General features: G+C 38.7%; 1 protein-coding gene across 3 annotated transcripts in view; it reads right to left on the bottom strand.

Annotated features, from left to right (window-relative positions):
- Window positions 1-1,715: 1,715 nt before the first annotated feature.
- Window positions 1,716-22,292, bottom strand: part of SMAD5 (SMAD family member 5) — a 40,398-nt gene continuing 19,821 nt past the window's right edge. For 2 of the 3 annotated variants that reach the window (XM_075009656.1, XM_075009655.1), the window contains exons 2-7: window positions 11,930-12,481; window positions 9,512-9,763; window positions 8,727-8,846; window positions 7,771-7,992; window positions 5,632-5,888; window positions 1,716-3,805 (exon numbers count right to left, since the gene is read on the bottom strand). In XM_075009656.1, the coding sequence (XP_074865757.1) occupies window positions 3,662-3,805; window positions 5,632-5,888; window positions 7,771-7,992; window positions 8,727-8,846; window positions 9,512-9,763; window positions 11,930-12,332 (1,398 nt within the window). In that variant the 5' untranslated portion in view covers window positions 12,333-12,481 and the 3' untranslated portion in view covers window positions 1,716-3,661. Of the gene's footprint in view, window positions 3,806-5,631; window positions 5,889-7,770; window positions 7,993-8,726; window positions 8,847-9,511; window positions 9,764-11,929; window positions 12,650-22,292 lie in introns of those variants that run through there. The other variant, XM_075009657.1, reaches the window with a different exon arrangement.

Raw genomic sequence — 22,292 nt, 5'->3', positions numbered from 1 at the left:
GGCTGAAGTCCTATGTCCAAACTTCTTGCTTTGGTCTGCCTGCCACAGCAGCCTTATGAGCAGTCCAAAACAGTAGTTCAGTACAGTGTATGCCTGTTCCATCTATAGGCTTGCTGCTGGTACCACCCACAGCGCTAACCCTTAATTGTCCAAATAAAGTCAGTTACTTTATTTTACGTAGGGCAAAACACTTTTCACATAATGGTAACACTGAATCTGACCAATGCTAGTTCTCTCTCCATTCCCAAGACCCTGGCCCACCAAGTTCCTCCGTACTTGTTAGCAACGCACTCAGTTACAGCACACTAGGGTGCTGCCATCTTTGCTATCATAAAATTTAAACCATTTAGTGTCAAGCAGTTCCCAGCCTACCCATTCTCACGTAGATGTGAGCTGCCATCTCCTCCTCCCCCCAACCCTGATAAAATAAAACAATTAAAATGTGTCAATGAGCTGCACCACAAAATGTACACAACCAGAGAGCTCTCGAAGTCCCAGGATTTACGGTTAACACTACTTTAAAAGCATGTGAAAGCAAGAGAGCATTAGCGCATGAACACCTCAGGACTGGAGGTTCTGAATTCTACATTATGGCTATTCTTTCAAGTTAAGAACTGAACATCGACCTAATAGATTTTTGAAACTATAAAGAAAAATGCTTTCCCCTTTTTTCCCTAGGGCTCTACATTTAACACAATGTACTTTTTTGTTTGTTTTTTGAGGGGTGGAAGGGCATGTGCTGCTGCCTGATTGGGCACTTCCAGTTCCCAAATGAGATTTCTAGTTGACTGGTCACTTCACATCTCTGATGTCCGTAACTGAGGTTCTACTGTATTGCTAAGATTATAGTACTGATGCACATGTAACCAGTCTTCTGTATTAGGGATTGGTTCTGGCTTGTACACACCTGTGCCTGACTCACTCACTTAATTTAAGCTAAGCATACACATGAGCATAGGGGAAGCCAATGTAAATCAAACTTAGATTCAATGAAATCTTTTAATTTTATTTGAGGTCTTTCAACTGAGATTTTTCTCTTTTTAACTCACAGGCTGTGGCCACACTAGCCCCTCCTTTTGGGGGGGCTATGGTAATGTGGCCCTTCAGAATATGCTAATGAGGACCTCCATGAATATGCAGCAGCTCATTAGAATAATGGCAGCCACATGCACTTCAAAAATGACCGTTTCAAAACACACGCCGCCCATGTAGCAGTGAGCCTGTCAAAACAATCCCCCTGATTTCAAAACCCCTTCTTCCCAAAACCACATGAGAAGGAGCCTTCCAAAGTCAGGGAGTCATTTTGAAAGACCCCCAAGCTACACAGATGACATGCATTTTGAAACCGGCAGTTCCGAAAAACGTACGGCTGCCATTATGCTAATGAGGTGCTGCATATTCATAGCAGCACCTCATTACCATAGCCCCTGTGGAGAGGCTAGCGTGGCCACAGCCAAAGTGTCATGCTATTTTTCACAAAAATTATTCAAGGAAAAATATAGTGTGGAATATACATACATTCACAAACTTATGAAGAGAACTCAAACACGGCTGAAGGAAAATGCTTTGACTATGGAAGTCCTGATCTTGTGGATGACAGCTGAATTTGTAACTCAAACAAAACAAAAAACAAACAAACAAAAAGCCTACAGCTGGTTGCAGTTCAAAAAACAAAGCCACTCAGACGATAAATGACCAAGTAATGTTACTCCCTTTTTTCCTAAAAATATTTTATTAAAATACTGGAGAAAGTGTTTAAGATCAAGTACAAATACTTATTCCTGTACAAGACAGCATTATAGATCTGTGAAAGTTTATGTTTAGCTTTATTCCTTTTAAGGCATTTCATAAACAATTTATCATGATCTGTAAACAATTTTGTTCCTTTAAAAAATTTACTTCTGCAATACAAGAATTACCACATTTCAGCAAACTTTATCATTGAATAAAAGGACACAAGAACTTAAGTGATCAATACCCTGGGACTGCAGTAACTAGCTACACAAAGCACCTTTTAATAAATACTTGAGTTTTAGCGTTTTCAGCCTGCCTCCCAAACAAGCCTATCTTTCAGTGGATAATATACCTGTATTTGGGATAGAGAAAGGGGAAGATGAAGAGTTACTATGCATAAATAAGCCTTGAACTCTGCACATAACTTTAGAATTAGAGTAAGGCCCTAATTCACTTCATTTAGTATTCTCTACAACACGTTTATGTCCCTCTTTCTTTGGAAAAGGAGTTAACCACAGTTACACCCCTTTCCCACTTATTAGTGTTTGTGTTCACAGCCTAGGCACAGAAATCCTCTACTAAGTGACACAAAAGATACAGCAGGCAGCTGCAGTATGAGCCTTCTCACAGCTGTACACCAATGTGCTTCAACCCTGACCCTGAAAAATTTCTTATGTGGGAGAAAGGTCAGTTTAATCTATCTGCATTCAATCGTTAGCTTCTCTGCTAAGAATGCCAACTGTAGGCCTAGACTACACAAGGGAAAACCCATTCATCAGGAATGGGACAAAGATCACTGTTTCACAGGGGTTGTTAAGTCTTGACAGTAATGATTTTTGGTAGTTACCTACGCCATCTGCATTTGATCTAGCAATAAAATGCTCTGTGCTCAATTACCAATTTGCTAAGCCATTCAGTCTTCAAAGAGTATGAGAACTAGAGAGATTAATCAACTCTGTACTAGAAATGAAGAACAGGGTCATCACCAATAGTGCATAACAACTGCTAAAACAGAAACAAGCCAATTCTGAGAAGGTAAAACAAATAGCTAGAGAACTTAACTCTTTTGCAATGCAAGTACAGCCATTTATAAAAAGAGAGAGTTTACAAAATACAAAATGGTACCTGAAAAGCTAGGTCTTGGCAATTACATCCAAAACAGCATGGGTGTATATCAAGGCAAAATAAGAACTAAGTAGTTCACAGCAGTGCAAAAAGTTTATCCTGTATCAATTACTGTTTAAAAGGGTGGCTAAAAGCAGTGTTACAAAATTGGAATGGGACAAGGATAATAATTGATATTCTGAAACACATATAGTGTTTATGACTGCACTTTCCAAAAGTTAATGCAAATGTTTTTACATCATCCATATCTGTAAAAAAAGTATTCCAAGATGTGTCTGCTTGAATCACATTGTTTAAATTGAGGCAAACTAACAGCAATAAAGGCTAATTTGTCTGTGAGGGAAGTTTTCCATTAGATGGTACACAGCTACCCAAAATACCCATTGAGATCTGGAGCCACACATGTTCCACAAACAGAATGTAGAGTAACATTAAAAATCTATGATATGTATTTACTCCTAAAGTCTGTCTTCAAAATTTTTGTCCCTATATGACAATGAAGAAAATATGTTCCAGTTAGACATAAGCCTGTTTAAGTTTCAGACGCGGGTAGGAAATGCTGCCAATTTTTCAAGAGACTCCACCTTACCATGCCACGACACAAGAGGGCTCAAATGTCATTTTAGTATCACAAGCACAACTTGATATGTACAAATAAATCAATTTATAATGGAATTGGTCACAACAGGGGTAAAAAGTTAAATCCATTATCTGTTCTCCATCTAGCTCACAGTATCCACACTGGAAGTTTCTCTAGAATTAAAGTAAGTCCAAAGATGCTACTGAAGGTAACACTGCAGCACTATGAAACTGAAGAGATTGGATTAAGAGGCGAGCCCATCTGTGTAAGTACTTTATCCAGCCACTGCAGGGGCCCGTGAAGATGAATTTCTATCCAACATGGTGTGCTTGTGACATCTTGTCGGTGATATTCTGCCCCCCAACCCTACAAAAATGAACAAATGGTATGAGTGTATACTCTAAGGTATAACATCAAAACTAATCGTACAAACAGGAAATGCGAAGTCAGGCTGTGGGACATTTAAGGCTATTCGAGGCTGCCATATAAGCAAGAACAATCATTATCTAAAGAGGGAAAAAGGAGTAAAGGAGGAAAACAGGAAGGATGGTCTTGAGATTAAAGCAGTGGACTATGACTCAGGAGCTCCTTCTGATCCTCTCTTAAAAACTTCTCGCATAACCTTTGCCATGGTTAATCCCCGTGTTTCATTCCTCCATTTATAAAATGGATATAATACTTTAATTGGTGGTGTTTAAATTCTTTGGGAAAGAGACTGTCTCAATATGAAGCTTGTAGAGTACACAACATGGTAAGATTCTACTCTAATTTGGTGCCGCTAACGACTACCATGAAACAAGCACACAGAAAGAGTGCTAACACTAACATCATTTGAAATAACTGATGGACCCCAAGTGATAGAGGCTGCAATTCCACAGACCTGAAGCTGGTATTAATTCAAAACACAGTCATATGGCTTTTGCCATTCAGTTGGTCAGACTAGCAGATCAATGGTACTTTCTGGCCTTAAAAAAACAAAACCCACACACCTATGAATTAGAGTTCTGACTCAGAGGCCCCTACATGGTGGATTAAAATAAACTGATTAAAAAAAGTCAAATTTGGATTTTAAAAATAAAATACTAAATCTCTCATTTAAAAATGTTACAATTAAATATCTTCACAAACATGCTACACATACACTTACAGTCTTAAGAAAATGAATTAATAACTTTAATCTGTCCAGCCTCATTACTAGCTCTTGCTTCTTGAAAGTTCTGGGCCTTTAATTTCTGTTTCTCAGCAGATTAAAAACTCACATTTGCAAAGGAAAAAAACATGCCTATCCAGCCTGTGTCTGTACTGTGCCTATGTGGTGGGGAACCCTGGCCAAGCACGGGAGAGGAGTTTGTTGAGACACTTCTTAAGACACAGAGAAAATATACAGGAAGAGGATGGAGGTAGCATAGAAAGGACCAGTGGAGTAGACTAGAAAGAATAAAAGGAAGTCATTATTCAGCACACATTCACAAATTACTATATTCCCCCATTCTTGCCACTGAAAAACTATCGTGGTTTCTGGGCATGAGACACCTTAATCAGGGAATATTTTGAATAAATTAATTCCCTGGGTTAAAAAAAGGAAAAAATGTGTCAAATATAATCAGTGCAAGAAGATGATGCAAGAATAAAACATCCTAAGAAAAGCTACTTACTGGGAGAAAATGATGTGAATGAAAATGTTGATATGGCTGAGCGGATAAACTGCTTAGTAACTTGAAGAATGATGCATTGCAAAGTGAATTATTTAACACTTTCTATGCCTTATAGTGAAAGTGTGATTTAAAAAAATTAATTCCCAAGCTGTTTGCTGTGTTGCACGTTGCTAGAAAAGTTTTCCTTAACTAAACAAGCCATAAGGATTAGCTAACTAGGTTTAGCACCTGTCACCCAAGCATAAAAGGTACAGAATGCTGCCGTACGGGAAACCTAGAGATGCAAGTTGCCATTGAGTGTGATTTTCTTTAACAGGACATAGTACATGCCCCTTATTTTAGAACATCATGGCCACAGATCATAATGACGATGCCATAAATTTGTTCTCTATTTTACTTCAGCATAACTCAGCTTTTCCAAGGGAACTCCATTCTGTACATGTTTTCTCAAAAACGGAATTGCCAGTGAGTTCAAAGGGGCTTGAACCTCTCTTGTTCTCGAGAGAATTTAAATGCGTAGATTAAAAACTGATTTACCTTTACAAAACTCATTCGAATGGTGCACATTTTGGTGAGCTCATACACTGCCTCAAATCCATGGTTGACAGACTGAGCTAAAAGCTGGGCAAACTCCTGGTTGTTAAAAATTTTTAGGCTGCAGCCACTGGGAATCTTGCACACAGTTGTAGGGTGAAAGCCATGGTGGTAGTTGCAGTTCCTGCTCTGTACAAATATACTGCTGTCACTTAGGCACTCAGCATAGACTTCCCCACCAACGTAATAGAGATGAACTCCTTAAAAACAAAAAGTAAAAAAAAAAAAAAATCAGTTGTTTCAAGTTATAATCAAGCTCTATTCAAGCAAATGACTTCCTGGAACTCTGAGACAATGTCATCACCCTTCCATTTGAAGAGCTTCCCTGAAAAGCTTTTTCCAGTCATGTGCACAAGCAGTCAATACCCCTTCTCATCAAAAATGACTTCATTTTGTATTAGCCACTAGGTGGCCTTCTTTCATCAATTATAAGACAGAATGCAGTATCCAAGCCAATGCAGCACTTGACCCACCCAGAACAGATGCAAAGCCTACAGATGTTTCTCCACTGCTAGCTAGAGCTATTACCCTCTCCCTGCAAAATATAATAAAATTAAAAAATGCCTCACACAGTCCATGGTATACCTCAGTATACTAAATGCCCATCAAGAACTCTGAGTGCATCCAGACAATCACTACATTCTCGAGTGAACACAAAGGAAAATGATAAATTACAAAAACATTTTTGAGTGACTATTTCCCACAAAGCAGTCACTGTAGCTGATCTATTAGCCCTCTATCTTAAAGCAAACTTGCACACTTTCAGAAGACTGACAAAGAAATAGCCGTGTTAGCCTGTATTGTATCAAAACAAAAAAGCAGTCATGTAACACTTTAAAGACTAACAAAATAATATATTAGGTGATGAGCTTTCATGGGATAGACCCACTTCTTCAGATCATAGCCTTACCAGAACAGACTCAATATATAAAGCACAGAGGCCCAAAAATTGTTATCAACGTTCACAAATCAGAAAAATTATCATTGTTGGCAAATCAGAAGAGCAGGAGGGATGGGGGGGTGGAATTAAGGGTTAGATAAAACATCAAAGTATGTAAGAGAGTCCTGATAATGGGTCAGGTAATTGCTGTACCATGTGTTAAATGTGTCAAATTTGAATATGAATGTTAGTTCTCAGCATTCCCTCTAGAGATGGTTGTTAAAGTCCCTTTTCAGAAGGGCACAAAGTTTCAGGTCTTTAACAGAATGGCCCACTCCATTAAAGTGCTGGCTGAAAGGTTTGTGTATTTAGGACAGCCTGCAAACACTCTAAGACAAAGAATGAATGGACATAGAACAGATATCAAAAAATTCCAAAAACACAAACCTCTTTTACATACTTTGATATCTGATTATTTTGTTAGTCTTCGAAGTGCTACATGACTGCTTTTTTACTTTCAGAAAATGAGTGTGGAAACTTAAACTAATGACTTTCTAGATACTAAAAATCATGGACTGAAGATTTATGGCTTACAATAACAATCTAGGATCCTCTAACAAGCCCTTCCCAACTGATTTCCCTCTCCCCTATTCCTTTCTTCCCTGTCTGGAAGGGTTTTAAGAGGCCACTTAATTTTGAATGGCCCCTTCAAATGTGTTAAATTCTTATGCTGAATTATCTGTTATATCTCCTGTTTAGCTGTGACACTAAAATTTTCCACACTTGAAGAGCAGCTCCCTAAATTCAAAAGCTTGTTTCTCTCACCAAAAGAAGTTGGTCCATTAAGATTCAGGGAAACCAAACCGCAAGATCCTGCAAGACCATCCCCCGTCTTGGGGGTCACTAAGACAAGAACAGATCCTTACAGCCCTATTTGAGTTTGGATTTTATCATACACAGGATATTTAAACATAGTAGACAGCACTCAAATAGGCTACGTGAGCTGAGAACAAAATATGAATTACAGAAAACCAGCAAGAACTTTTCAGATACACTTGGGACCTACAATTCTGCTGAAGCGCTGACACTGAATAGCAGTGGTGGGCAATCTACAGCCTACGGGCCGGACCCAACCTCTTTCTGATAGTCTTTGCTTGTCAATCTATTACTATTACGAAGGAGGCACAAAGTACACTTATTACCTTTTCCAATATGTCGTCTAGTGTTCTCAATAGTTGAGTTGCGATTAACATTGGACAACAAACCTAAGCAGAATCTATTTTTATTATTAGAAGGATCTGTAAAGCCATCCACTAGGATACTGGTGGAAGATGCATGAAAAGCCTCTCCAACGCGATTGTTTAACTCATAGTACACAATCGAACACCAGTGCTTGGGCTCCTCATAAGCAACAGGCTGAACATCTACAATAAAATGAAATTGTGTAAGTCAATATGTATGCCAGTTTAGAAGTGTATCATTTTCACATAGTGAAAAAACTGCTCCCACAATCTCACACTTGTATCTGATACTCCAACTTGAAAGGCCACATGATATTGTTAAAAAAGGACACCATCAATTTGTTGAAATCTAGTCAGTTTAAAAAAGGCAAGAGTATCTTCAGGTCCTACACCTGCCCCAAGTTAACCTGGAAGTTCTGTTTCACAATCACTTTCTTAATTTGGTGCCTCTTTCCCTCTTGCTGTCATTTATGTGTAAGATTCATGAAAAAAAAAACAAACAAACTGGAAAATTAATGTTTTGAAGCTTGATCTTCAAGGATGCCAAGGAAATGACTCCATGTCCTATTAAAAGGTAAAAGACTTGGTAAACAATTAACAAAAAAAATATAATTAAATTAAAAAATAAAGGCCTAGTTATTAAAAAGGGTAATTCAAAATGTTTGTTTTTTTCCCCTCTTAATTGCTTTTAAAAACAAGCCAAGCAACAAAATGATGTACACAGGAACTAGACAGGGTTTGTTTCATCTCTTATTGTCTTCCTTGTGGCTGCTGCTGCTCCCTGGGCAATCCTGGACTTTTTTCATTTGTAAGTTAGGCCTACTTAACTGCACTTAAATTACTCCAGTTAAGTCACCACTAAACCTAGCTGTCAGCATTAAAGAAGCCAACCAAAAATCTCTATTCTGCTATCTTACCTCTGCTGGATATATTTGGCATAATTTGAGGAATCATAGCATTGCTGGTGTCCATAGACTGTGAACTGTCCTGCCCCAATTGATCTTCAGGGGGCATGTAAGCAGGAGGTGGAGTATCAGCTTCAAACAAGGGGAAAAAATGCACAAGTTAAAACTATAAATGATGACTGATAGAATTTTTTAAATATCATTGAATAATATGGAATAATAGTTTCTTAAAACCGCAAGCTCTGCAGCAATGATTTGTGCTGAAAAAGATTGACTTGGGACTCTTAATAAAGACATACATCTAAATGAGCATGTACTTTTATACTCATCTGTCTAATAAACAAGCACCTGACAAAATCTGTGTGCCCTAGAAGGGTGAGCAAAGCAAGGCCTTGTGTGCCACTTGATGGTATCTGAGGTCACAGAAGGCATAGCTTATATTAATGTCAAATTCCTTCTGTTTTTAAAGAGGACTGATGCATATTAACATATGCCTTGTCTGCATTGCACCTCATTTAAAAAACACAAACATTCATTCAGTAACCCCATGTTTCCATATGCTAGCCATCAGATGTTTTTTGGAAAACAAAAACAGAAATCACAGGAGTTCTTTCAGATACATGCTCAAGACTAAAGAAAAAAAAAGTAATGAATGATTAACAGAGTGCAAAAAATAGTTGATATTGGCTTGATATCAACTGATACCAGAACAGAGGCAAAAAGGGAATCACAATAGCTTATGGTATTACAAGCATGTTTTAATTTCTCAGCAGAGTTCACATACAGACTGTTCTCACCTGGTAGCTGAAATGGACTAGCTGGTCCAGAACTGGCAGGGGAACTTGGGTAAGTGCTGCTCACTGGAGAAGGTGGGTAAGGGCTATTTGGTGAAATGGAAAACGGAGTACTGTTGGGTTGCTGGAAAGAATCTGGAAACGTAGCATTGTGGGGCATGTGTGGTTCATTGTGACTTAGGTTCCTGAATTGAACTAGAAGGCTGTGCTGTGGATTGAATTCACTATGTCTAGGCACTAACACTGGAGGTAGAACTAAAAAGACAAAAATTAAAATCTTGTTAATAATATAGCTAGAATGAAAGCACAAAATAGTGCAAGAACTATTCCCTAACCACAACAAAATGTTATCAGCTGAGAAGCAAGAAGAGGTTACAAAAATCGTAAGAAGCACTCTGAGGGTTTTTTTAGAACTACTTTACACTTGTTTGACAGACTTAATTCATACTTTAGAACATGAAAAGTAGTCATTTTTACCAGTTTTGTTAGCATGCATGTTCTGTACAAAGGGCTAAGTGGAAAGTACTTAAAATTTTAAAGGATTAGTGTACCCCTAATGTAGCTTTTTGCACTTAATCATATGTTAAAATGTTAAATGCAAAACTCAAGTACAGGTTGAACCTGGGACATAACAGCCGTGTCTACACGTGCAAGCTACTTCGAAGTAGTGGCACTAACTTCAAAATAGCGCCCGTCATGGCTACACGTGTTGGGCGCTATTTCGATGTTAACATCGACGTTAGGTGGCGAGACATCGAAGCCACTAACCCCATAAGGGGATGGGAATAGCGCCCTACTTCGAAGTTGAACGTCGAAGTAGGGACCGTGTAGTCGTTGCGCGTCCCGCAACATCGAAATAGCGGGGTCCGCCATGGCGGCCATCAGCTGAGGGGTTGAGAGATGCTCTCTCTCCAGCCCCTGCGGGGCTCTATGGTTACCATGTGCAGCAGCCCTTAGCCCAGGGCTTCTGGCTGCTGCTGCAGCAGCTGGGGATCCATGCTGCATGCACAGGGTCTGCAACCAGTTGTCGGCTCTGTGGATCTTGTGTTGTTTAGTGCAACTGTGTCTGGGAGGGGCCCTTTAAGGGAGCGGCTTGCTGTTGAGTCCGCCCTGGGACCCTGTCTGCAGCTGTGCCTGGCACCCTTATTTCGATGTGTGCTGCTTTGGCGTGTAGACGTTCCCTCGCAGCGCCTATTTCGATGTGGTGCTGCACAACGTCAATGTTGAACATCGACGTTGCCAGCCCTGGAGGACGTGTAGACGTTATTCATCGAAATAGGCTATTTCGATGTAGGCTTCACGTGTAGACGTAGCCGACCAGTGACAAACCAAAGAATATGCCGGGAGGTCAATATTGACTAGCAGCATTACCAACATTTCCACTGGGCTCTCAGAAAACATTTAGGGGGTAAATTACAGCTAGACAACAGTACAGAACACTGAGAGCCAGACTGGTGGCAGTAAACAAACTTTATGGGACGACAGGAAATTTGGCCACACCCATGACAACTGGTCATCCAGCTAACTAAAATCACGCCAGATTATGAATGCTACCAGACAAGAGAGATTCAATCTGTACAGATAATCAATGTTTCTTTTTTTGCAATCTAAGCACACACCTGATACATTTTGGATTGCATACAGACATCCTTAAAGTTATACCTTCCTACTTGCATCACTGCAGAGATAGTGTTGAGCATCTGGAATTTGTAATTTGCTATTCTCACATGTGCAAATTCTGAACCTTGCATTAAATTCTCCTAAACCCACTGTAGCAGCAAACTGACAACTTTCTGCCAAGAATTTACAAGACCACTTTTTCCCATTCCCAACTACAACTCTACTTTCCCTATTGTCTTCCATAGACACATGCTTTTACATATCAGCCCCTGCTTACCTGTGGGAACTTTGTGCCAAGAACATGACTGTAGCTATCATTCCTCATCCGCCCTCTCCCCGTCACCTGTTGTCTAGAACTTGACTAGGGAGCACCAGACTCAGCACAACCCTTCTTTCTATCCCATGCCTCCCGTGATTGATACAACATCCAGTGATTTAAAAATTAAATAAATAAATAAATAAATAAATAAATACTGACCTACTACTAAGAATTCTGAGGCTTATAGATACATTTCTCAAAGAGTATGAAGTCTTCAGATGACTACTTTGGTATTTAGAGCCACATGCTGATCATAATAGTCAGTGACAATTCATTGACAAAACAAACCAGGATTTAGAAAAAACTTCCACAGATCTTATGCTACACAGTAAACTGTAACTGTTAGGCTTTCAACCAAGAAAACTACACCCATTCTAACTCGAACGTTATAATCCACTCCACTCCAACCACTGGGAATTTAACTGGCAAATCAACAGTCTGTGATTTATTTGTTCAGTTTTATGAACGATACTCAAACTTACCAGGGCTCTCTACCCTTTTGTAGTGGTATGGATTGATACAAACTTCCTTCTGTTTAGATCCAAAAGGAAATTCACAAATATCCAAAGGCTTCAATTCATGATGACTCTGTAGATCAGGCCAACGCCAGACACGACAGTATATAACATGGGGCAGGCCTTTTCTGTGAGAAACCTGAAGTCTCCCATCTAAAGAACGTGGAATAGTCACACACTTGCTGGGTTGTCCAGGACTGCTCAAGGCTTTTTCTAATTCCTCCATAGCACCCTTCTTCTTTTTCAACTTTTTTACCAATGCATCAACTGCCTTTTCTGCCCATTTTTCCTCTTCATCTCCTTGTTTCCAGCCCAATAAACGCTTTACAGCTGGGCTAGTAAAAGAGAACAAACTGGCCATTGACGTCATTTGACACAAGTCTTCACAAACTTCTCTATAAATAAAAGTCTGTGTTCGCAAGACACAACTGACCAAATGTATTATTTCTTGGAACACAACACTGTACTGAAGAGATGTAACTTATCAATTGAAAAAGAGACGATTCTTCTAATTTAGTCCTGTTAAAAATGAAAACAGAACAGCAAGTAGTTAGCTACTTTTTCTTTTTTTAATGGGAGGGAAGGGAAAAGGGAGAGCTGCAAATAATTCATATATTAAATAGGAACAATGATTATTTCCACCATTCATGTTAGATTCAAATTTTTTTTTTACTGAAAAAAAGGCAAACAAACGCACACATTGGAGTCCCACATCACATCAACCATCCTTCCAAGAGGAAAAAAACCCTTAAGATTCTTTTCAGACTACCAGTTTTGTTCCCAAGAGATGCAAGGTGCTTTTCTTCATCTCCTGTATCTTTGGATTGTCTGACATTGGTTGGTTTGATAAGCCTAATGGAAAGCTTTCAAGTTAGCTTTTTATAGCCATCTAGGGTAGATATGGCCTAGCTAAAAAACACACACGAATCTTACTTGCCCAAAAAGCTAACCAGTTCACCAGACTAGAAACAGAAGAACTAATGCTGCTCACCAAAAGGTAGATACAGATTAATTGGGGGATGTGGGTAATCAGCGAATTCCAAGGGCAATACTCTGGAGCAGGCAGCTTTCTAGGGGGTACCTCAACTCATCTAGGTATTTGCTAGTTTTACAACAGGCTACATAAAACACACTGGCAAAAATCAGCATAAACTAATTTTTTTTTATACAATGATTTGTTTCTATTGCTCTATACTGAAAACTAAGTAAAATATTTATATTCCAATTCATTTATTTTATAATTATATGGTCAAAATGAGAATGTACACCATTTCCAGTAATGGTGTGCAATGACATTTTTATATCTGATTTTATAAACAAGTGGTTTTTCAGTCAAGTGAAATGTGGGAGTACACAAGAAATCAGACTCCTGACAGGGGTACAGTAGTCTGAAAAGGTTGAGAGCCACTGCTCTAGAGAAACCTATCCTGCCATCACCTTACTGACTGAAGCTTCTACCTGGATTCTGTTCTTGGACTCTGCTTGAGTATTCAGTTTTTTGCAGCTGACCAGTAATAGCAGATAACTAAGAAAACTGAGACATGGTCAATCACCTTGGCTACTTCAATTATACACCTCTCAGTCTCCCGCCTACTGTGACAGAGATAAGCAGAGGATGTTCTGGCTTTTGCAATAGTTGTATTGCTAAAAAGATTAAAAGGAAACTTCAGAGAGAAAGTGCCATGAAGAGGACCATTACCAAAACCATTACATTGAGTTAATTTAAACAATACTGTTCTGTACACAATGTCATAAAGAGTTTGCATACATTGCCCTGTTTACCCATCAGATTCTGGTGTAAATCTGTGTTTTGTTTTCTTTTCTTTTAAAGAGAGTAAAGCTGACATGAGGAAACGATGTGCTGTGGCAACTAACTGATAAGAGCTCATAAAGTCCCTCGTGAATGTTATACAAGCAAGTACAGACAATGAGCAGCTGGCAGCAAGAGCAGAAATAAGAGAAAGGATGTCAATAACAAAAGATGCTTCCTTTCTTGCTACAGAGACTGCCAAACAATATTGTCTCCCAGCTTTTGATAAACTGTAGTAAATGAGAACACCTAGCATACTTTAGAGCACTGATCTATATATGAGAGGGAAACAAGTCCACTTAAGCACTCCAGTACAATACAATTACTTTGAATATGTCACTGTTTTCTCATATCACTTTAATCATCAGAACTTTCCGTTTTTGCAACCCATAAGAGGAAAAGTAAATTAGATTACATAGGCTAGATCTACACTAGGGTAGAAAGTCCATCTCCAATACACAATTCTAGCTATGCCATTAGTGTACCCAGAGCTGACGATTCAAAATAGAATCTCTTACCTCATTTAGATCAGGGCTCTTCAGGCTCATGCTGACTGCCCTTATTCCTCGCGATAGCATGGAGCACTAGGGTTGACAGCCGAGCCCAGAGTGATCGATTTTGCTGTGTCTTAACGCACCCAGCAAAAAACTAACGACAGAAGACCAACCACAGTTCAGTCCAGTGTCAGGTAAGCACAGAGTCACCCATAAATGAGGTAGTGTTTAATGTTTCTGCGCTGTCAGGCAGATTTAAAAATACCTAGGATGGTATCTATTGTCATCGCTAAGATTAAACATTTAGCCACCAAGGGTGGCAGGGGGAAAGTGTTGTAATACCAGCTTACTACTTTTCTTACAGCCCTTTGACTGCATTAGCTGCAACTAAAACATTAATTTAAGCCTACTCCAAGAAACTATCTTGCGCATCAGCCAAGAGTAAACGTGTAAGTAATTTGGAACCAAAACATCAATGCTGTTTCCACATGTGGACAGACTTCCACCCACTCACCCCGGCATCCAAAAAACTCCCACACACCTTGCTATGATTAAGATAAAAGGCTAATGTTCCTTTGGACAGCCCCTCTACTGGAAGAAAAACTACCCTAGATAGCCTACCTCTCAACTCAACATCTGTTTCTATGAAAGCTCTGGAAGGTTTGCCTGTAATAAGGAATTTAAAACTGGGAAAAAATGTGAGTAGAAAAACTGTCTCCGATATACACACCATGCTAAAAAAACAGGAAAAAAAATAAAGTAGGCATTACACATCTTTGATAAGCACTTATTCTGCACTCCATAACCATCTTTAAATTTCAGGTGCCAAACATCAACTAACTGGTTTCCAGGCAAACCAGACAGATGTGACAAATAGCTTTCAGAGAAAATTCTGTTTTCCTGTCTGAATGATAACCCGTATGAAAAGCCTTTAAATAGGTTATCATTACAAGTGACTTGAAATGCAAAGAAGGAACAAAGGCTGACCAAAACATCAGACTAAGTATATCATCCTGAAAAGTGTACAAGTTTAGTAAAAAGAGAAGTAGAACTGCTCAGTTGTAAGCAACTTACTTTCTAGATTCAAGTACCACCCATTTGCTATCTCTTATGAATACTCTCCACCTTCAAGCTTCCTTATTAATTAACTCTGTAAAATAGGCACCATACCCACATTTGCTCAAAGTTAAACAACTCAATGGCAAAAGCAGACCAAGACCCCGCACCCCAAAACACAAGATTTCAGCAGTTTAAATGTTTTAGCCCTACCTCAAACCATGTTAAATAAATGCCAAAACCACAATACATGTCCATACTGAATATAAGGGAAAGGAACAAAACTACTGTCCCCCAAATATTCTACTCTGACATGCTTTCACAAACATAACCCTGAGAGTGAAAAAAAGATAATGGGTAAGATAATAAATTTTGCAATTATTTTTAATCCGAGCCATCTTTCTGTCCCAAGCACAGCAAATACTACCATGCAGCAGAGAATGGCCACAGAAAATACTTATGAATTATTACTGCACAGGGATACACTGGAGTTACCTAAGCATTTAACTGATTTCAGGACATTTCTGGAAGTTTTCTTCTAAATCCATTCTGATATGATTGGCCTACATGTCATGCAATACAAGTGCAAAATATGTACCAATCAAAAGTGATTTATTCTGCACGTGCCACAACATGTAATATATACTTGAAGTTTTACCAATTGTATTTATATTCCTTGTTCAACACTGAGGAGACGTTAAAAAGAACAGGACTTTTCAGCTGAGAGAAGACAAGACTAAGAGGGGATATGACAGAGGTCTAAAAACTCGTGAATAATGAGAAAGTACATAAGGAAACATTTACTTGTTCTGATGATTTTATTTGGTGGCTTCTAATTTTGGCATTAATAGACAGAAGGTTTAAAACTAAAGGAAGTATTTCTTCATGCAATACAGAGTCATCCTGTGGAACTCCTTGCCAGGGAATGTTGTGAAGACCAGGGAAGGAGGAGGGGGGAGGGGGAAAAAAAACGCACTAGATAAATTCATGACCGATAGGTCCATCACTGACTATTAGGATAGGCAGGAATGGTGTCCCAAGCCTCTGTTTGTCAAAAACTGGAAATGGGGGACAGGGGAGGCATAGTTTGCTGGTTATCTGTGCTGTTTACTTTTCTGGGAAATTAGGCATTGCTGGAAGACAGCATACTGAGCTAGATGGATATTTGGTCTGACCCAGTATAGCCCTTCTTATATTATGTCCTTATCTGATTCAGATACAGTAGGCAAGTAGGATTTATAATTATAATGTAAATTAGAAAAAAGGCAAATAAGTCCTTTATAACAATGAGCTTAAGCTTATTTCCTCTAAGAAGCGTGTTAGTGTTCTCAATTTTGGCAAAGGAAGAATTGACTGGAAGGAAGCAAACATCGACAGAATTTTGTTTGATTTCTCTGTCTTCTACATATGTGATTTTAGAGGAAAATATGTTGGTGGATGATAGTCTGCTTTCTTGCAATGAATGACAAATAATCAGACTGCAAAACTAAGTGGGACTGTATTGCTGAGACCTGACAATAGAAGGTTGAGACTCTTGGTGTTTCCATGGATTGTTGAGGGGGTAGGGAAAAGAAAAAGAAAAGAAAAGAAAATAGACCACATCCATTCCCATTTCTCAGCAAACGACAAACTCTGCAAGGGCTAACATACTAAGAAGCTAGCTTGTCTACAGAGGCCAAGTTGTTATGAACTGTTAAAGGATGCCATTTGGGAAAGCATTAAATTGAAATATTGCTTATGCATAGTTCAGTGGTATTTAGAACATCTGAAGAGAGTAGGAGTAATGGAAAGACCATCTCTTCCCTTCATGTACCACAATGTGATGCACAGAGGAACAAAGCTCACATCAACATCTGAGACTGGTGTTCAACAAGCCATTTCAAACTGGTCTCATCTTTCTCTCTCTCTCTGTACTGGAATGAACCAAGAATCTGGTAAGACAGTTACTCTGATCCACATTTTATGCAGCATTTTCCAGTGCATGCACCATTTAAATGGAAAGATTTAAAAATGACAGTTCCTTTTTCACTATTTCGCTCAAGTATCCTAATGTATAATTTTTTCCCAAATGGAAGGGAACAAATGGACATTTTGTAAAGTGCAGAATAAAGACTCTCACACAGGAATTTATAAGTCCATCTATCTTAATTCAATGTATGTACTTGAAACAAAAGCTTACATAAACAATAGCAAAAGAGTATCATCAGTCTAACATCAGTACCAGGAAAATTAGTAGAAACAATAGTAAAGAATAAAATTGCAAGGCACGTAGAAGAGCACAAATTCTTGGGCAAAAGTCAGCATGCTTTCTGCAGAGGGAAGTCGTGTCTAACTAATCTATTAGAATTCTTTGAAGGGGTTAATAAACATGCGGACAAGGGGCACCCAGTGGACATAATATACCTAGATTTCCACAAAGCCTTTGACACGCTCCCACACCAAAGGCTTTTATGTAAATTAGGCGGTCACGGGATAGGAGGAAAGATCCTTTCATGGATCAGGAATTGGTTAAAAGACAGAAAACAAAGGGTTGGAATAAATGGTAAATTTTCACGATGGAGGGGGGTAACTAGTGGTGCTCCCCAGGGGTCAGTCCTGGGACCGATCCTGTTCAACTTGTTCATCAATGATCTAGAAAATGAGGTAAGCAGTGAAGTGGCAAAGTTTGCAGATGACACCAAGTTGTTCAGGACAGTCAAAACCAAAAGGGATTGTGAAGAACTACAAAAAGATCTCAACAAACTGAGTGATTGGGCAGCAAAATGGCAAATGAAATTTAATGTGGGTAAGTGTAAGGTAATGCACATTGGAAAAAATAACCCAAATTACACGTACAACATGATGGGGTCAAATTTAGCTACGACAGATCAGGAAAGGGATCTTGGAATTATAGTGGATAGTTCTCTGAAGACATCCACGCAGTGTGCAGCGGCAGTTAGTAAAGCAAGTAGGATGTTAGGAATTATTAAAAAAGGGATAGATAATAAGACAAAAGATATCATACTTCCCCTATATAAAACTATGGTACGCTCACATCTTGAGTACTGCGTGCAGATGTGGTCTCCTCACCTCAAAAAAGATATATTGGCATCAGAAAAGATTCAGAAAAGGACGACTAAGATGATTAGGGGTTTGGAACGGGTCCCATATGGGGAGAGGCTAGAGAGACTGGGACTTTTCAGTCTGGAAAAGAGGTGATTGAGGGGCGATATGATAGAGGTATATAAAATCATGAATGGTGTGGAGAAAGTGAATAAAGAAAAATTATTTACCTTTTCCCATAATACAAGAACTAGGGGACACCAAATGAAATTGATGGGTAGTAGGTTCAAAACTAATAAAAGGAAATTTTTCTTCACACAGCACACAGTCAACCTGTGGAACTCCTTGCCGGAGGAGGCTGTGAAGGCCAGGACTCTATTAGGGTTTAAAAAAGAGCTCGATAAATTTTTGCAGGTTAGGTCCATAAATGGCTATTAGCCAGGGGTAAAGTATGGTGCCCTGGCCTTCAGTACAAGGGCAGGAGATGGATGGCAGGAGATAAGTCACTTGATCATTGTCTTCTGTTCTCCTTCTCTGGGGCACCTGGCATTGGCCACTGTCAGCAGACGGGATACTGGGCTGGATGGACCTTTGGTCTGACCCAGTATGGCCATTCGTATGTTCATACATGGTTATTGTACTAGATTGGCTTGTAGATTCCTCTTATCTTCAGTGAAGTTAAGGATCTAAAAATTTCAACAAAAAACTAAAAACTATAAAAATTTGTTAACTGAGCAGAAGTATATCATTTGTATACCCTGTAACAACTTCATATACCATAAATCAATTTTAGCTAGCTGACAACATGATCAAAAATCTTGGTTATCTTTAAGGGAAATTCATTTCTACTTTTCATCTAGGAGCACTATAAAAAACAGTAACATGCCCAGCAGGTTAAATGGTAGTATGAATTTTGCTTTCAATATAAGCACCTGAGAAACGCCATTTAGAGAGAACAATATTTGGGAGAACAACAACAATTAAAGTTAAAGCCTTATTGTAATGCCAAACACAGAATGCAGAAAAAAACATGTACTTTTTAAGCTGTTATCTTTAACAAAAAAAAAAAATGTTTTTATCCTAAAAACTGCAGTTTTTGAAGGGTGCGAAAATTTATAAAGCAGTTACACACATATCCCAAATTTAGATCCTTCTCTTGCATTTTATGCAAATATAGGGTCAAAAGCTGTTTATAAGAAGGCTCTGATGTACCACACTGCTACTTGAAATAATTCCATGGAACATTCATGTTAAAAAAAAATCATTCACATTCCTGACACCTTTCCTAAGGAAGGACATATTTATTATGTCACTGTGGCTGCAGTGCATCAATTCTGTCTCTCTGAGGTTAACTACTCAAAAAGGAACTTTAAGCTTAGGTGCTTATTCATAACAGAATATGTAAAATTTCTTAAGAGCTCATCTCAGACAACAGCAAAGACAATTCATTATGGCTAGTTTCATTTCCACAACAACCACCCCCACCCCCCACAAACAACCACGAATAGATTTAACAGACCAAATGAAATCCCTTGAAATTTAGAGAACCCACAGTTAACTGCTTAGTTTTCACAAAAAAAATCTATTCTATTTGGCTATTTAAGTACATAGACGGTCAGGTTATTTACACAATTTTGATAGCCTAAAATTATACAAAAATACTTTAATGTGTCCAAGTAATGTAGATGACTCTTTATTCATGGTATAAAAACATAATATAAGTAGGCAGGTGGCAAGCTGCGTGCTCAGTTACTGAACACATGAGGAAATAATCTCCATACCCAAACTAGACTTTGGGGCAGATACGATTTATAGATCTACAGTTCTTTTTAATAGATAGAGGAAATAGAAGGAAACAATTTGTGTGAACAAGTCCATTGTTTGAACCCCTTCATAATATATCAGGCCAGCTGAGTATAAACAAAGCTGGTTATCACTAGAAATGGAAGACGAACTTTCATTTGTCAAGGAAATATTTTATTTGTGTCTTTCAGCTATTGAACCAAACAACGAGACTGGTGGCTGAGAACAACTATTTCTCTTTGCCCACTCCAATATGTGGGGGAAAAAAAAATTACCTACATCTTTTATTACACACTGCTGGCCCAGTATCATGGTAACCAAGCTTCCAGATTAATAGAACCTGAACAAGACTCACGCTAGGACATAAGAAAGAGAGGACGTGGTTGGTGCATCATCATGACACAAGAAAACTCTTCCTTTGAGCTGTTAGATAAGGAATGAAATGGACAAGAATTGAATAATCCTCAGTTTCCTTACACTCCTAACATTAAGTAGAATACACTTCAGAAGCACAAGAACAAGCATTCCTTTGTTGTTTCTAGGAAATGATTGTTACAGTAGCAGAGTTTTCCCCATATACTTCTACCACACATATGAAGGTCTGAATGATTTCTGTGGGCTTGTCTGAACATGCAGAGCTGCAGCTGTGTTGCTGCAGTGACCATGACATTATGCCAACAGGAGAGCTTCTCCCATCAATATAATTAATCCACCTCCCTATAGGCAGTAATCATGACCGGAGAGGCTTTCCTTTCAACATACTGCTGCCTACACAAATGGTTGGGTCAACATAACAGTGTTGCTCAGGGGCGTGAAAAATCCACACTCCAAAAGAGAGGTATTCATACTGACATAGGTGTGTAGTGTCAACCTAGCCCAAGAACAAGTTATTTTCCCACACTAAACCTGCTTCATTTCAGGTCATGAATGATGACCTTTCATGGGGCCATTAAAAGAAAGTTTCCATTGTCACTGTTCGCACCATTCCTGTTCTAAATATATCAAGTTTCTTCTTGAGAGCTAAAAATTTAGCTTCTTTGACAAAGAAAATATAACCTTAAATTTAAAAAAAACTAACTGATAGCAACAAAGCCAAGGAAGACTCTACTCACAAACTATTAAATTGGAATTTGGGCAGTTTTTCTAAATGTGGTTTCTAAAACCTTATTTCCACATATATTTTAGTAACAAATGATTTGATATTACAGATTGGGCCTGTCTAATCTGGGACTTGCTGGTTCAACATCATCCATGATCTAGTAGGACAACAGACGTTCCAGGAATGGAGAGCCCTGATGGCCTGGAGTCCAGCAGGAGGGCCAGAGGACAGGATTTTATAAACTTTAATAAAATGTTCCTTAAAAAATAGGGAAAAGATACAAAAGATTCCAGTTAAACTGTGCTAAAGCTGTGACAAGCATACAAAAGCCCCAGAGTTTAGAGAGGGGACAATAATTCACTAATATACTTCTCTCTCTGGCACTCTGAATTAATGGCAAACTAATCTGAATTTGTCATTTTGTGACATCCACGGACCCAGAATTCAGAGACACTACCTCATAATTGGTGCATCAGTGGCAACTAGTTGGACAAAAATCCTCTGTGTCAAAGAGGACAGTTCTTGGCAGGCTCAGCCTTGGTAGTTGGTCAGGAGGAACAGAGGTTTGGCAGTCACTGCTCTGCACCTTGCCAATCCGCACTGGACAAGGAAGTTGAAGTGCCAGCCAAACTTACGCATGGTTTCAGGAACACTGCTGAAGAGGTTTCTATCAAAGAGCAGTATAAGCGTTATAAAGTCAAGAATGTGTCAGATAATTAAATATTAAAATTAAATAGGAAAGCTATTTTGAATGGATTAGTAATGTGAGACATGATATGAACAAATATTCTGTGTGATAAGGATAAGTAGCATTATTTGCATAAGCTTGTTTTCTTACTGCAGGAGCTTTAGTTTGTTGACAAGATCATTTATACGCAACAGAAGATGAGTTTTCAAAATCTTTCAGTGCTCTTTGTTACAGCTATTCTGATTTGTTAGAAAAGAATTGTGTTTATTTGCATTTCAAATCAGACTACCCATGCTACCTCCACCCCACCCCAAGAAGGGAAAAGAAAGTGAAGATCT

This window comes from Carettochelys insculpta, chromosome 15 (genome assembly GCF_033958435.1).
Source record: "Carettochelys insculpta isolate YL-2023 chromosome 15, ASM3395843v1, whole genome shotgun sequence".
Lineage (NCBI taxonomy): Eukaryota > Metazoa > Chordata > Testudines > Carettochelyidae > Carettochelys > Carettochelys insculpta.
Note: the sequence above shows the minus strand (reverse complement) of the source record. Positions and strands in the feature narration are given on the sequence as shown.